At 42.5% G+C, this 15,018-nt stretch overlaps 7 protein-coding genes across 8 annotated transcripts; 2 read left to right on the forward strand and 5 right to left on the reverse strand.

Moving 5' to 3' along the window:
• Positions 1-156: 156 nt before the first annotated feature.
• Positions 157-9,247, forward strand: RB195_019177 (uncharacterized protein; the record flags this gene model as incomplete). Of its 2 annotated transcripts, XM_064186917.1 has the most annotated exons (11): positions 157-178; positions 2,528-2,615; positions 3,919-4,072; positions 5,689-5,771; positions 5,925-6,072; positions 6,126-6,263; positions 7,214-7,325; positions 7,377-7,474; positions 7,528-7,648; positions 8,982-9,075; positions 9,130-9,247. In XM_064186917.1, the coding sequence occupies 11 exons, from the start codon at positions 157-159 to the stop codon at positions 9,245-9,247; spliced, it is 1,176 nt and encodes a 391-aa protein (XP_064042798.1). The 2 variants fall into 2 exon arrangements, with proteins under 2 accessions (XP_064042798.1, XP_013296357.2); XM_013440903.2 differs by lacking the exon at positions 2,528-2,615 and having other exon boundaries at positions 157-185.
• A 96-nt stretch (positions 9,248-9,343) lies between these two features.
• Positions 9,344-11,299, forward strand: RB195_019178 (uncharacterized protein; the record flags this gene model as incomplete). Its single annotated transcript, XM_064186918.1, has 4 exons — positions 9,344-9,351; positions 9,410-9,535; positions 10,748-10,870; positions 11,182-11,299. 4 exons carry the CDS (start codon positions 9,344-9,346, stop codon positions 11,297-11,299), a joined length of 375 nt encoding a protein of 124 aa, XP_064042799.1.
• On the reverse strand, positions 10,360-11,056 carry RB195_019179 (uncharacterized protein; the record flags this gene model as incomplete). Its single annotated transcript, XM_064186919.1, has 3 exons — positions 10,360-10,628; positions 10,696-10,873; positions 11,018-11,056. The coding sequence occupies 3 exons, from the start codon at positions 11,054-11,056 to the stop codon at positions 10,360-10,362; spliced, it is 486 nt and encodes a 161-aa protein (XP_064042800.1).
• Positions 11,300-11,371: 72 nt separating the features above from the next.
• On the reverse strand, positions 11,372-11,632 carry RB195_019180 (uncharacterized protein; the record flags this gene model as incomplete). The annotated part of the gene is made up of 1 exon (XM_064186920.1): positions 11,372-11,632. One exon carries the CDS (start codon positions 11,630-11,632, stop codon positions 11,372-11,374), a length of 261 nt encoding a protein of 86 aa, XP_064042801.1.
• Positions 11,633-11,700: 68 nt separating this feature from the next.
• RB195_019181 (uncharacterized protein) lies at positions 11,701-12,288 on the reverse strand (the record flags this gene model as incomplete). Its single annotated transcript, XM_064186921.1, has 1 exon — positions 11,701-12,288. One exon carries the CDS (start codon positions 12,286-12,288, stop codon positions 11,701-11,703), a length of 588 nt encoding a protein of 195 aa, XP_064042802.1.
• Positions 12,289-12,322: 34 nt separating this feature from the next.
• Positions 12,323-12,862, reverse strand: RB195_019182 (uncharacterized protein; the record flags this gene model as incomplete). The annotated part of the gene is made up of 1 exon (XM_064186922.1): positions 12,323-12,862. One exon carries the CDS (start codon positions 12,860-12,862, stop codon positions 12,323-12,325), a length of 540 nt encoding a protein of 179 aa, XP_064042803.1.
• A 1,180-nt stretch (positions 12,863-14,042) lies between these two features.
• RB195_019183 (uncharacterized protein) lies at positions 14,043-14,480 on the reverse strand (the record flags this gene model as incomplete). Its single annotated transcript, XM_064186923.1, has 1 exon — positions 14,043-14,480. One exon carries the CDS (start codon positions 14,478-14,480, stop codon positions 14,043-14,045), a length of 438 nt encoding a protein of 145 aa, XP_064042804.1.
• Between the last annotated feature and the right edge of the window lie 538 nt (positions 14,481-15,018).

The following is a 15,018-nucleotide window of genomic DNA, read 5'->3' on the forward strand; positions in this document are numbered from 1 at the left end:
ACGATGACTAGGTGGATTTCATATGTTACCCTCGTTCGGGTGAATTTCACATCCAGCATAGAGTTTAGCGCTTTTGGTATGTGAGTTTGCATAAATGGTCATATCCTTTGTGACAAACTCAACACTTGTTCTCACGTATTTGTTCCATTTCAGATCATGCATCTCGGCCCAAAGTATGGTCAGAGGTGATACTGATCTAATTTTCTCTGCCATGGACGTCCGATTCGTATCATAATTGTGTTGAAAGAATCGATGTTCATTTCAATCACTGTATTGGCGAGAACACAAACACCTTTGCGCTAATGAAAAACTCCTCGTAGACTTCAGTTGGTGACGACGTCGCCTTGCCTCGGCCATTCCAACAACATTGCAGTTAATTTTTCAATCTGCGTTATCGAATCTTGAATATTGGATAAAGGGGCATGCACATTGTGTGCACTTATCGTGGAAATAAAATTCCTCCATTTCTACACTTTTTTCGCAGTTAACCTCATCGCTTTGTTAACTGGTGGGACAGTTGGCCATTTTTCCAGTGATGAAGACCTGTGGTATTCTGCATGCACTCACTTTTCTTTTCATACAGGTTTTACTTTCTCGAGGAAGATCATCCCTTTCCTCCACCCATCTTCTCGTTGCCATTCAATCATCTTGAACTTTTCATTGTGCGACAGAAGTGACTCCAACATTTCGATGGGGAATGAAAACTGAGCTGAGCAAAGGATGTGGTTGGGCTCCTGTCTGATCCGGATGTTCTAGTTTTAATCTTGTTTAAGTAGCTATCATGTTTGGGTTCTACAACAGGATTGCTTCCGACCTGCAGCAGGTGCGTGAACTGTCGAGTGCTTTTTGAGTCGCTAACAATGATTAACTATTCTTGGAAATTGTTTCGACTGCGCAACCATGTTGTTCGTTTTAGCAAATTATGATATAGATTAAAATGGCAAACATCAACTAGCGGTGAAATTCTACCCATTACTGCGTCGTCTCGCTGCCTGAAGCAGTGACCCTTACAAATCTGAAGGCTAATTGCATCGCACCCGGTTAGTCACACCGACATTAACTTTATGCAGTTAGATTCCGTTCCGTTCGTCCGTTGCATTTTTTCTTGTAGCTTTTAATTCTTCTCCATAGTTTGAGATTTTTTCGTTATTTTTGAGAAAATCTGTTTCAGAAAAAGATGAGTTAAACATTATTTACTACTTATGGGGAACTTTTTTTAAAATCCATACCAAAAATTCGTTAGCTACTATTCTCACTGAACAAAGCCCACCAACTAGCGGGGTGTTAAGTAGCAATACAGAACCTCTACAAACCTGAAGAAAAAAAAAGTCTTTATTCGAAAAACTTCCGGAATTCTACTTATTCGTAGCTTCCTCGGTTTCTCAGCTATAGATATAAAAAATACAAACCACGTAGGTTATGATGTAAGAATGGCAGTTATCGCTGATTCCATGATTAAATACATTTGCTCGGACCATGAGGAACATCTCTCAAAAATACATTTTTGTGAGGCCCTGGTTCTTTAAACATACTCAGAGTGTGAATTTCTTTAGTTTTCTTTGATGATCTTTGCGATTTTCTGATTGGTTTGCAGTCAATTGATGTGTGTGAGTTATCATAGAGTCCAATTATAGTGTAGATTTTCTTTTGTGCTGGATATTATGTCGTTCCCTTAAAGGCATCACCTCACGAATCTGAGGTGGTACGGATTTCAGGTGGACTATTCGTATACGGGATCGTAGATTATGGAGAGGGGTGATTCCGTCCATTTCTTGCTAATTGACGTAAAAAACGGCGCGGAAGATGTGGCGTGTGCACACCTCTGGCGTGCTCCAATCGGACTCGTTGTAGAAAATAGCGCGACGGAACGCCCGAAGCCGTATCTTCCGGGCCGTTTTTTTACGACAATTAGGAAGAAATGACGGAATCACCCCCCTTTCCATAATCTACTATCCCGTGTACGAATCTTCTTCTTCTTCCTAGTACTACGAATACTCCACTTGAAATCCGTACCACCTCAGATTCTTGGTGTGATGCCTTTAATGGTTCGTGGTTTTTGATTTTTCTACTTGGTCGCAGCATAGCTCACAATTATCAAAACCAAAACGCGCAACACTCATAAGCTGAGAAAAAGGAGCGGTCAGTATCAGTTTGGAGGTCTCCCGATTGTCTCATTTTCTCACTTCTTCCTTGTGAGAAAAGTTGTTCTACTTCATTACTTTCGAACTGCGCCTCGAGCGCCACATATTAGTGGAGAAAGCCGAACTCACAAGTTCCTTTGAACGTTGAAAACTTTGAAAATTGAAGGATGTTGCTGATCTGCTTTGTTGAGTTTTATGTCTTAAAGAAGTTTCTTCGATTGTCTCCGAATGCATGATGGACTTATTGCGGCAAGACAATTCTAATACGTTCACTTTTTCTGAGAACAGGTAGAGATTCGCTCTGTTTACGACGCCACGCCCCCGGACACCAGTAGAGGGACCATCCGGTCCCTCAATCGATGTATCGATTGACTTCACTCGCCCAGACGGGCAAAGGACACGGCCGCTGTTGGTCGAGAACAAAAGATTATACGTCGATGAGCATTACATCTCAGTGTGGTCTCCAGTACTAAGGTACAAAACAATATTTAATTGGATCTAGAATGTTTTGGAAGCTTTTCTTAATTTTTCGTTCTCTAGCCATTATCCACCATAACGTAGTTACTCTTTAGAAACACTATCTCTTAACAAAATACGGAAAATAGTAATCTATCTATTCACGTACAAGTAGTGGTTTCTATTCAGAGTTCTTTTCAAAGAAGTAACACGTAACAACAGTTTGACTTCATTCATCAAACAACAGTTTGGGACACGAATTTGTGCGTTTTGCGTCTAAGTAACCAGAAGGTCGTGTGGAACATTTGAGCTGCCTCGAAATTTTGCATAGATGTTTATGTAAGTTATGGTTGTGGGCAGCGCAGCGATTTCAACGTAGTGCGGAAACCACAGCGAAAGCCTGGAGTTTAGATTGTATATTACGAAAACTAGCCTGGTTCCGCTCATCTTTTCCTAGTGTTCATAAAAGTGGAGCCTTCTGTGCCATTTTTTACGATGATTTGGTTCGTAACGCGCCGCTCTTATGCACCCTCCGCATCCACGAGCGATCGGTCGGAGATCAATGACGTCTTCTCACCAGCCTATTCGAGTGAAACCATTGAATAGGCTGCTGAGGGGATTGGACCGTGTAAGTAGGAACGTTCTAACGTACTTCGTAGGATCTAAAGCGATTCCCACGCGAGTTTTTGCGACAGAGATGAGGGAAACGAAACCACGCCTGATCTCGCAGTTTGCAGTCCTATCTCTAGCTTTTCCCGCGGATTCCCTCATCACGTCAGGTTCGTGGTACGCTGCCTTTACTGTAGAACAGCTTCGCTGAAAAAGAATTAAAAAAAGAACTATCCTTATTGATGGCTGATCTTGGACCTACGTTCATTTTTCTTCCACGGAATAAGCTCAGTTTTCGAGAAGGGAAATAAATCTGTCACTATAGTCCTGAACAAGGATTGCTGCATATTGCAGTTGAAAAAACAGAATTAGATCCTACTTCAAAAAAAATCAATTTAATTAAGTTTAAGATGGGTGGGAAAACTGAACAGCGTAACTCGTCGTTAGTAGTTCAACCTAACTTCTTTTTTTATTTTATTGCTAATCTGTTGTAAGCGAGGCATTGAAAACTCTTGCATTAAAAAGAATTCCGTCGTTTCAATTAATTCACACTACCACCTGTTTGAAAACCAAGAGTTTCGTAGAAATACATAAAGAGTCTAGTTCCTCCTCTGCACAGAGTAGTATGCATTTAAATTCAGAGACCGGCGGTCAGAGGATTTGTCAATTGTAAGTGCTGTTGACTCTTTTCCATTGAGAAGAAATCATTCAGAGCTTGGTGTGTAGAATGTCCAGATCGTGAGTTGATTCTGGCGAATGTGCAGTACGACCACGTAGTGGAGATGCTGGAATGTATTCATCCCACCTACAAATCAGTAGACGATCAATCCGTGCACATTTTGCTGCCTCTGGCATACGATTACCAGGTGATTCTTTCAGGTTTCCAGTTTTGATCTGCTTAACAAAACTAATTTAGCTTTGTTTTGAAATTGCAGTCCATAATACAAGATTGACATTGTTCAAATCGCTGTGCGCTATGCACCTTCCATAAGAGCAGGGCGGAGGGTGTCAGGCAAAGAAAAAACGGTGGGGCAGCAGAAGCGTCGCGCTCACCGTCTTGGACACACCTGTGGTCGATTGTTAACTTTGACTCCGTCGAACGCAGATACAACCGTGATGTAGCTGGAAAATACACTAACGTAATTTACGGAATGCATCTGATGCGTAAAAAAGGAAAAAATCCAGAAATCTTAATATTCGCATTCGACAACTTTACGCTCTCCCTCTGCCTATTTATTACGTTAAATTTACAAGCTCTCTGTTACCTGCATTTCTAAACAGTCAAATAACCGAATGCAGTATCGAGTTTGATATAAGAGGTTGTATAACAGAAAAAATAAGTACTGTACAACCGAAGTTAAGTAGAGAGAAAAAGATGAGATGAAGGAGAGTATTAAATGAATAAAAGAATTGAAGATAGTATAGAGATTATAAAATGAAATAGAGAGTTAAAAAGGAAGAAGGAGATAGGGAAAGAAAGAGGGGAGGAAAAAAAAAAGAAGAGAAAATTGTATTAGTAAGATTGTGTGGTAAACACGGGAAAGGGTGAGAACCTAGTAAAGGAGGAGGAGGATTATAAATTTGGAGGGAAAGACGAGAAAAAAAAAAAAGAGTTGCGGGTTGTTAAATAAATTAATTGGCTAACGTTTCGGTTATATCGCCTTCTTCAGAGCCTGAAAAGAGGGGATTCAATCTACAATTTAAACGACCAACCTCTCCGCAACTAAACTGATACACTCCACGCCTACTTCCAATCACCAATTTAGCGACTACACTGAATGCTCACCTTAGATCAGAGACGCCTAGCATGGACCGCTGACCGGTCGATCACGAGGGCGAATGGTTCGAATGTCACATTCGGATCGGAAGAACTATCCGAGATATGGCGCGAGTTCCCGCGTTATCGTAAGACATTCGCCCTTGCGGTTCATTTTAGGATTTTTGAAGTCAAATAACCATAACAAAATCGTTTAAAAAATGGAAAAATTGGTGTCCTGCGTGAAACACCTTTCTTCGAATTAATTTCAAGAAAGCACGAATACTCTGATCAACGTGTTTTCGACTCGACAGACCCCATTTCAAGCGTTTGCACGGTGTCACCAAAACACAGAACCCAGAACACACTAACCTCGTTGACGATACCTGTGTTGAACTTGACTGGAGTAGAAATTTGTTTCTGATTCAGTATCGCCGTTTCATGTTTACGAATAAGTTCCTGAGAAAACAGCCACTTGCGCCTCATTTATTTTTTATCCGAGTTTTTTGAACCTTTTTTTTTGGTTTGTAAAGTAGTGGACCGCATTCTCCCAGCAACACTGATATATATTTTTTCATAATGACTTGCATTTGTCTTACCAGAGTCGCGGCGTCTTTAGAAGTCTGGTATTTCAATTAATGAAGAGGCAAAGAAAATCTTCTCCGGTACTATTTACAGGCCACAAAGCAGTGTGGAGTATTGATTGATTATTGCCATCACTTACAGATGGATGGACTGCTTCATCGCTGCGAATGCTTCCTCATCAGCCACAACTTGCCTTTCTTAGAAAAAGTTTGGATAGCGGATAGGTGAGTAGATGGTGTAAAGATGAAGAGTAGGTGATCGGCAGTGGGTTTTGCTCTTCTTTACGCTTATCCTAATCAGTACTCTGACTTTTAGTAGTTATATTTGCATTGTCTTTGAGAAGTAAACTTGAGAGAAATTGTTTTTTCGCATTGCAGATACAAGTTGAATAGATTGCTGATCTTGTGTCTACGTGAAATGAGGCCGAACAGCAAAGTTGACCTCACTGGGTCGCGCTATTATGCACTTAGTGATAGAGTAAAGGTCCTTCTTTTGGAGCGACTTCATGGTGCTCCTGCTCCAGAGGTACTATTTGTAAAAACTATTGATCTGCAACTGTTTGATGGTGACGTTTGCAGGAGATCGCCGAGCCGCCATTGGACATGGAAATGTTTCAGAGGCAAACAGACCTGTTTTTTACGGCCGTTCGAGCTAAAGCTGGTCGTATTTACTACGTTAATCCGTACTACATGGCTGCCTGGTCGAATGTTTTCCAGGTTAGCAATTCCTTTTTTGCATGTTTCGTGCGTAAACAGGAAGATAGACTACATACACATGGTTTTTGTAGTTTTCTGTTGTATTATTTATCTCTTCTTGCACTCTTGTGCTTAGGTTTGAATCTGAGCTCTGTAGGCTTCTTTGAACGAAGAGAAAAACAAACTGAACATGCCCACTTCGCAGTTTTGAAAGAAAACTTGACGTTTCGCCCTCTTTTTGTCGCTGCGGTAGGATCAGATGGTAGAAAAATTCGTGGAACAATATTTGACAGCATATGTCTGGCTCGTTAATGTCGACTGCTTTGCAAAGAAGAAGAGGGACGAACGAGTTATTCAACTTCGACACAGTTCTCATATTTTCTTAACATACTACAAAATGAAAGTATATGCTTTCTAGAGATATAATTAAATTGAGTAACTATATTTCCGCTTTCATCTTCCTCTTCAGTTTATCCCTCATATTACTTTTGGTAGTTTATTTGCTTTCGCTCACTTCGGACATGGGTTGACACCAAATCGTCATTCGCTCGCCATCGCCTACGCCAACCGTAGGGACACCGCCGTGGAATAAATAATCGAACAACAAGATCGAATGAAATGCGTGGTGTACTGGTGTATTAGATAAACGGAGCGAAGGCCTGTGAACGAGAACTGGCTGTGCACACAGAATTAAGCAAAGTTTGGATCTACTACATAAGTAATCGAGGCAAGATTGAAAAAGGGGCAAGGAAGTCATCATAGGGTTCATTAGAGCGGACGTGATGCAGATCATGTCAGCCGATGACTGACCTTCAGGTTCGGTTCTTTCCTTCTCGACTTCTTCCTCATCGTGAAGCTTAACGAAATCTATAGATTTCTAATATAATTTCTTACATTTGTAAAGCCTAGCTTTTGGGCACTTTCAGGAACTTTTTAAAACTAATGCTTTTTAACTGTATTCCACGTTTTAGGAACGTATCTACTGTTCGTCATCGGGCGTAGAGGAAATTTTTTGTCCATGTTCTCATGAAGAGTTGAAAGCGTTCCTCATGGCCGTCCACCCACCTCAACTTCGCCTTAACGGTACTGTTATCACATGACATTGTTCAGATTTGTGCTAAATTCTATTTCTAGAGCAAAATATCGGTCCTGTATTGATGTCTGCGTGTAAAATGGAATCACCAGCATTATTGAAGAAATGCGCAATGATGCTTCTCGCACAACACACACAAGTACTTTTCAAATGTATCCCACTCAACCCATCATCTTCAAACACCCTTTTCAGCTATCAGTTTTTGTTCGCCTGTCGCTGCTTGATCGCTGCTACTTACACGAGATGGTCCCACAGTGTCTCCTCATGGTTCATCGTCCTGAACATTTAATTCAAATGACTCAGCAGAGCACATGTGAGCGGACGTTTGTGAACATCTTTACGTTTACGCATACAGTGTTCATGGCGTTGATGAGCCTGTATGTGGATGCGCCTACGCGTTCGACTTCAATTCAGAATCGTTAGAGGTCTATGAACGTATGTGCATCATATACTTTCACTGGCGGGGACAGCCGATTTGTCAAGTTTTTTTAAAATCGTTTTTCCACTCAAAGAAGTGGTACAATTATCGATCTCACAGAGTTAAAGGCTTGGTTTGTGATAGGTCAATTTTGACCATCGATCGATCGCTGAGTCACAGCGGAACCTCTTAACGGCGCCGGTACACCCGGTTTATCACGTATGATATAGATATGCCAGGAAGAACGTCCACCTGGTGACGTCCACTCTAGTCCATTACCTTACTTTTTAGTGCCTGCGGTGCTCTACCTGACACGTGGGGCCCGTTTCACCACCTTCTCACCAACGTGCCTAACTGGGACAGTTGGACTCGTCCAACTCCATCTTTCTGCTTTCTGACGTTCACGTGCCAAATCGTCTCCTGCGGATCCACCCTACCACCTTCTTGTGTGGGTGCATAATCCGACGGTTTGGTATCCGTCCCACCATGCCACTGACATACCTACCTGACGTTGTGAGATTCATAATCTCTTTCTGCTGTCCTGTGCTGAAGCATCTAATTGACTAGTCACTTCTACTGCTCTCAACATATTGTATAATCAATGGAGTAATCGCTTTTATTACCTTGTAAAATTAGGGGTTACCATACTCAGAAGGGTTTATGTGCTCTCCCTAATATATCACTGTAATAACTATCTCCAAAACAATATCATCATTCAAAGAAAACATAAATACACTGTAATAACTCTCCCTATCACATACTTCTATATGTTCCTTTTTTTCTTAAGAGTGATTCAGTGGTAGGGTGGTTTGGCTCCAATTGATCCAGCGTTATTCACCTTTATAGGGCATTTTCGTGACAAACTCACAAACAAACATACACACAGACTATGCGCGTTGTTATATAGCAGGATGGTACACAACGCTTCTAAATCCCATATTCTTTGATTAATTTCCAGTTTTCCAACAGTTCCTCATTTGTTGAGATAGCGCTTTCTTTTTACCCCTCCAGCTGCCTTTCTGTCGTCGTATGCGCTTATATATACTACCTTTCCTTTTTTCTTAATTAAAAAAAGAAAAGGATTGCACATTCCAAGGAGGAAAGAGATGGAATTGGATGGTGCAATGAATGCGAAGCTTGGTTTTTTTTTTTTGACAATGATTTGATTCAAATTTATCGAATCGCTAATACACTTCCAAATCTGAGTACCAATAGTAATCAATTACAGACGATTGCCTTTCAACACGGGCGCGGGCTGCGATGTTGGATCGCCTTGCCGTCCTTCTCGATAACCCCGGCCTACAACCTCATCATTGTGCAAGGTTCCATTCAAGTAATTTTCACAAGTTCAATTTCTATTTGCCAAGTTCTTGAAGGTGCAAAGCACATTCCAATTGTGCGTCAGTTACGTGGATGTGTCCGCAGTGTAAGACGTATTCGACTGATCCTAACCTCCTCCGACACCCTCAACATCAGCAACCACCAGCTCGATAGCTACACACGGCTCGTTTAGCAACATAGAATATATAATTGTATGAGAGGCGGCTTGTTAGCTACTGGAGGCAGCGTGTTAGCTACTGGATAGGTTACATGAATAGGTTGTGTTCTTTGTAGTTTATCATTTGAGACTGCCGAGCTGTGAAGATACTGCTGCAGGTTATGCAAAAACTCTCGCTTCACAGCTTTTGATCTCATTTTTGAATACAGCAACATTCCTCCCGCTCAATGGATGTTCTATGATGTAATTTTGGAATGCTTGATGTTTATACTGTACCCTCTCATGTATGTTTTTAAGCCTACCTATGAAGTTGCATGTTGTAAAGAGATTATGTCCATAGACTGTATTAATAATAGTAATTTCTTTTGAGTATTGAGAGAATAATAGTTATAATCAATGAATTCAATTTCATTTTTGATTAAATTGAAATCTTCAAAAAGGAAACAACTAAAAAAAACTTCTGCAGAGTACTTGGTGCTTACATAGTTTGGGTTGTTTAAAAGTTCTTTCCCTTGGTTTTTCTCCTCAGAGAACAGACTATCGATAATGTCAGAGTCAACTAAAGCAATACGCTTACAAACGCTGTGAATGTCGCAGTGTACCCAAAAAGCTGCCAGTAATACTGGAACTGCTCCTACAAAAATCGTCAAGTTTGGAAAATGGGCACTATGGATCCGATGGTGGTAGCGGATCTTCATCAAAATCCAAATGATAAAGCCGGACAATCCAGGACAACAGCATACTTCTTTAACAATCAAATTTAAAGGCATCACCTCACGAATCTGAAGTGGGGCGGATATCAGGTGGAGTATTCGTATACGGTATAGTAGATCATGGAGAGGGGGTGGTTCCGTCCATTTCTTCCTAATTGCCGTAAAAAACGGCAAGGAAGATGCGGTGTGTGCATAAGGCTGGCGCGCTCCAATCGAACTCGTAGAAAATAGCTCGCCGAAACGCTCGAAGCCGTATCTTCCGGGCCGTTTTTTACAGCAATTAGGAAGAAATGGACGGAATCACCCTTACCCTACAATTCCGTGTACGAATCTTCTTCTTCTTCCTAGCATTTGTCCCGCGTTGTTGCAGGGTACGCCTTTCTGCTTCTTGTCTTCTACTTGGTTCTATCCATTGCATCAGCCGTACACAAACGCGCATCTATTATATCCAACTTCACATGGTCCAGCCAGCGAATCTTTGGCGTCCTGCGCGGCCTCGAGTCTGAAACGTCGAGCTTCAGAGCGGTTTTGGCAACAGAATTTTTCTCGCCGCGAGACGTGGCCAAACTATTCAGTCGCGCCTCCTTCATTTTCTCAGTTAGCGGGATGACTGAAGATGGAGCGTGCAGTGTGTACTTGGATACTTTGTCTTTTAGCGTTGCACCTCAACATCCGCATCTCCATAGAGTGCAACACTCTTTCCAAGGCTTTTGTTGTCGGCCAGCACTCACATCCGTAAAGAGCAACTGGACGCACAAACGTCGTGTAGATCTTTGATTTCAGTCGAACAGGGACTTTCTTGTCGCACAGTGCGCCTGTTGCCATTTTCCATTTCATCCATGCCGCATCAACACGTGCTCGACCTTCTTCATCAATGTTGCCTGTGGAAGTCACTTTGGATCCAAGGTACTAGAAACAGTCCACCTTGTTCAATTCGGTGCCATAAACACGAATTGAACCATCCTCTATTTTTTGTCCCCACTACATGTACTCAGTTTTTGATACATTGAGGTGCAATCCGTGTTACTGCAGCCGATCCTTCCTAGACTGTACTTGTTTCTGAAGACCATCTCGAGATTCCGACGCGAGCATGAGATCGTCGGCAAAGAGTAGGGTTCACGGATGCTGCTTCTGGATCCCCTTCATTATCGTGCCCATGCACAGTGTGAACAGTAAGGATGAGAATAATGAACCCTGATGAACCCCTTCTTGTACAGGGAATGGCCTGCTTATTCCAGCAGCACATCGTACAACGCTGGTAGGCTTCGCATAAAGCAGCTTCGTCTACCGCACATATTGTTCTGGTACTTTATGCGACCTCATGGACATCCATAACAGCTCATCTGGGACACGGTCGAAAGCTTTCTCGAGATCGAGAAAAGCAAGATGCACACTGCGGTTCTTCTCTCAATGTTTCTCCAGGACGACACGGACAGCATGGATAGCATCTATAGTGCTGCAGTCCTTCACAAAGCCGCACTGGTTGAGTGAAACGCTGACAATTTTCCTCAGAAGAGCTTCCAAGACACGCTCAAAAATCATCATTGTATGGCACAACAGTCGTATAGGCCTGTACGAAGTGCAGTCAACAATGTCTCCTTTCCCTTTGCAGACAGGCACGGTCACAGAAGTTTGCCAAACGTCTGGAGTCCGTCCTTCTGCAATCATCTTGTTAAATAGGGTCGCGAGCCACACGGACCCTCGATCTCCTAGCAGCTTCCAGACATCAGCAGATATCAGGACCGGTTGCCTTGTTCGACCTCATTTTTGCGAAGGCAGTACTGACTTCGACGTTTTTGCGAAGGCAGTACTGACTTCGACGTTTTTGCGAAGGCAGTACTGACTTCGGCATTAATTGGTAGAACAGGACCCACGACGCTGGGAACAGTTGAGATGGGAGGATGACAAAACTCTTCGTTACACAAGTGATTATAGTACTCTCGCCACCTTTCCAGGATCTGACCAGAGCGACGCAGAACAGCTCCATCAGCTCCCTTAGCGATCTTGGTGTGCTCCATATCCAACGTTGAGAGGTGACGCGATCTGACGATATACTGCCGGCTAGCCTTCTCTGGTATCAAACATGTCGTACACAGATTTGTAGCGGTCCGACTTCGCCTTGGAGACTGCCTTCTTAGTCCCCTCTTCACCGCTAGGTAAGCACCCCGATCTTCAGGCTGACGCGTCCTCCACCAGAGCTTATACTTGGACTTCTTCTCAGGAATTGCCGCCTGAACGTCCTTGTTCCAAAACCACGTAGCCTTTTGTATATTGGGCTTACCTAGAGTCGTCTTATCCAGAGTGTTCTGAGCGATAAAACGCATAACGTTGAAAGTAGAGGACTACATTTCCTCCACTCTACAAGGAGGATGGGAAAGTGTAGATGGAGCCACGGACGTTCTTAAATACGTTCTTTCGATCCTTCCGATTCCACTGTTTGATGCGCTGTATTTCAGTCCTTGGATGTCTCTTTCTTGGATGGGGGATTTTCAAGTCCATGACGAGCAAATGATGTTGGGCAGCGACATAGTCTGTAGGGGTGACTTTTGAATCCTGCAGAAGTCGGCGATCTCGTCGGCGTAACATCCAGAAAACTATTTGTGTTTCACGACCACCGCTGGTGTAGCTGATCAAATGCGATTTTCTTTTCCGATACTGCGTGTTAGCAATGATCAGGTCACTTGCAACAACGTACTCCAGGATTCGCAACCCGTCGTCGTTACGAGTTCCATAACCGTATCCTCTGTGACAACTCTCGAACCCGTCTTTCCGAGAACCGACATGTCCGTTGAAGTCTCTTCCGATTAGAAGTGCTTCCTTCCAGGGATTAGACGTACTGCGCCAGATCTTCCCAAAAGCACGCCTTCTCTTGTTCACTACAGCCCACCTGTGGCGCATAAGCAGAGACGGCTCGCAATTCCACTTCTTTTATATCTACTTTTACAGCAATCAGGCGATCTGAAAATCAATCCACCGCCGTGACGCTGTTTTTAATCGTCCCGTTCAATAGGATACCAACGCCATTGCGATTTGATGTGCCGTGGTAGATGAGCTTGTCGAAGGTTCATCATATCGGCTTGTGGAAGATGGTTGGGAATAACGTGTGATTTTTGCAAGAAGAAAGGGAAAAGATATCAAGAGGAATGGTGCTCTTTGGAATCTGTACGAAAGTCGTCTGAAGCAAGAGGTTGATGAGGATTTTCAAGCCATAGGAAACGTGTGAAGTCCTTGCATCCTTCATCCAAAACCAATGATCGAAAATGCCCTTTCGATGCCGCTTGAAATTACTATGTGACTCATTTGTATACGAAGAAGCAATCCACTGAGATCTCGAAGGAGTACTTGTCCTCAAAACAATAGGTCGTTTAAACTTGGATTGCCCTTCGTTTTAGCTGTTTATGTTGTTTCTCTAATTGACTGCACGGTGTGTTAAACAATGGCAGCAGAGGGAAGGTTTTTCCCATAAACTTCTATTATTCTTCTTGCGAGCTGATCTTAAATGAGTACATGATATTCTTCGAGAAGTTCTGGTTTCTGTTGTAGCTTTTGATGTTCTGGACCTATGCAAGTTGAACATTTGATGGGGTTTTTCTTTGCCTCCTTTGAATGGTAGTTGCATAATGTATCGTCGCTCAGAGTTTTTGTAGAATATTGCTTCGTTGGATTTCTTTAGAGAAATTTCATTTTTAGACGTATCGGAAGCTGGCAACTTTCGTGTTAGGTTTGTTAGGAACTGAAAAGCCTTGCGAGAACGAATCTGACGTCTATAGCGCCTTTGAATTCCGAGAGTGTGGTACTTTGCACAAAGCGGTTGAGGATTCTGCACTCCGAATGTGAACATAGAAATTTCTTATATTTCCTCAGTGTGGATTCTGAAATTGGTTCGCTAGCAATGTAGCTTTTACTTGAGCCGCTGTCGAGAAAAGCGACAATTTTCACGGCTGTGTAGGAGCATTGAGATTGAAGATATCCACTTCAGTGCTCATTAGAACAGCTGTAGGAGAAGATTTCGTCATTGTGATGGTAGAAGAATGTGGAATATCTTTTTTGGTTTTGTTTTTGCAATTGTTTTCAGTAGTCATGGACATGGAGTGGGATGCAAAGTGAACCTGTTAAGCTCTTGATTCTCGAACTTTTGCGTTCGAGCTTGACGGTTACGGCTTCTTTTTCGAATCTTGTTGTTTCCCTGATTTTTGAAAACATGGTGACGTGATGATGCTTTGAGCATTTCAGGCACTGCCATTCCTATTGGTAGTCTTTTGTATGGTGTTTGCTTAATAGGCAATTGATGCGGGATTTTCTTTATCTCTAGTAATCTGCAGACGAAGTTGTAGCTAAGGAAACTCAGCACTGTTGAAGGTAGAACGTTGATTTGACTCACAGAATTCTCAGATCGCAGATTTTTGACTTCTATATGTATCAGACACTGGTACTGCCGGCCATGAGGTGTTGCGGGAGTACCTAGTTTCTTCTTATAGATTCCTTCTATGACATCTTTGGAAACTGGCGTAGCCATCTTCTTCGAGACTTGTAACAGCTTTGCTGTGGAAGTCTATCTCCTGTAGTGTGGCTTCCTTGTGGACTATTTCTGTCAAATCATACAGCTGTTCCGTAGGAGTAAGTTTGTAGGAGTTACCAGTTCTGTCGTACGTTCTGTTCCTTGTCTGACTTGGGAGTCCACTGGGGAGATTGGCTTCAAATGCAGTTTCTTTGAAATCATCGTCGTATGCGCGGAGTCGTCGAATTAGAGTTAGAATATTTTGTTGTAGAGCGACTGCAGATTTCCTTTTTTTTTAGAACCACACAATGGGTTTTCGAGTTGGCTGAATCTGTCGTGCTGTTACCTTATCGTCATATTGAGTTTTAGGGATGTCGAGTGTAGTATGGTGGTTCGTTGCTTTTAGAGCCTTAGCGTCAAAGAGACAGAGAAAAATTCCGGGAATTCCAGCAGGCTGCCATCGTATGTTGAAAGATCAAGTCTAATCAGAACTGATGCATCGACAAGGCTTATCGAAGGAGTTAAGTTTTTGTGTGGTTGACAGAAAGTAAGTGTT

Source organism: Necator americanus, chromosome II (assembly GCF_031761385.1).
Source record: "Necator americanus strain Aroian chromosome II, whole genome shotgun sequence".
In the NCBI taxonomy this organism is placed as follows: Eukaryota; Metazoa; Nematoda; class Chromadorea; order Rhabditida; family Ancylostomatidae; genus Necator; species Necator americanus.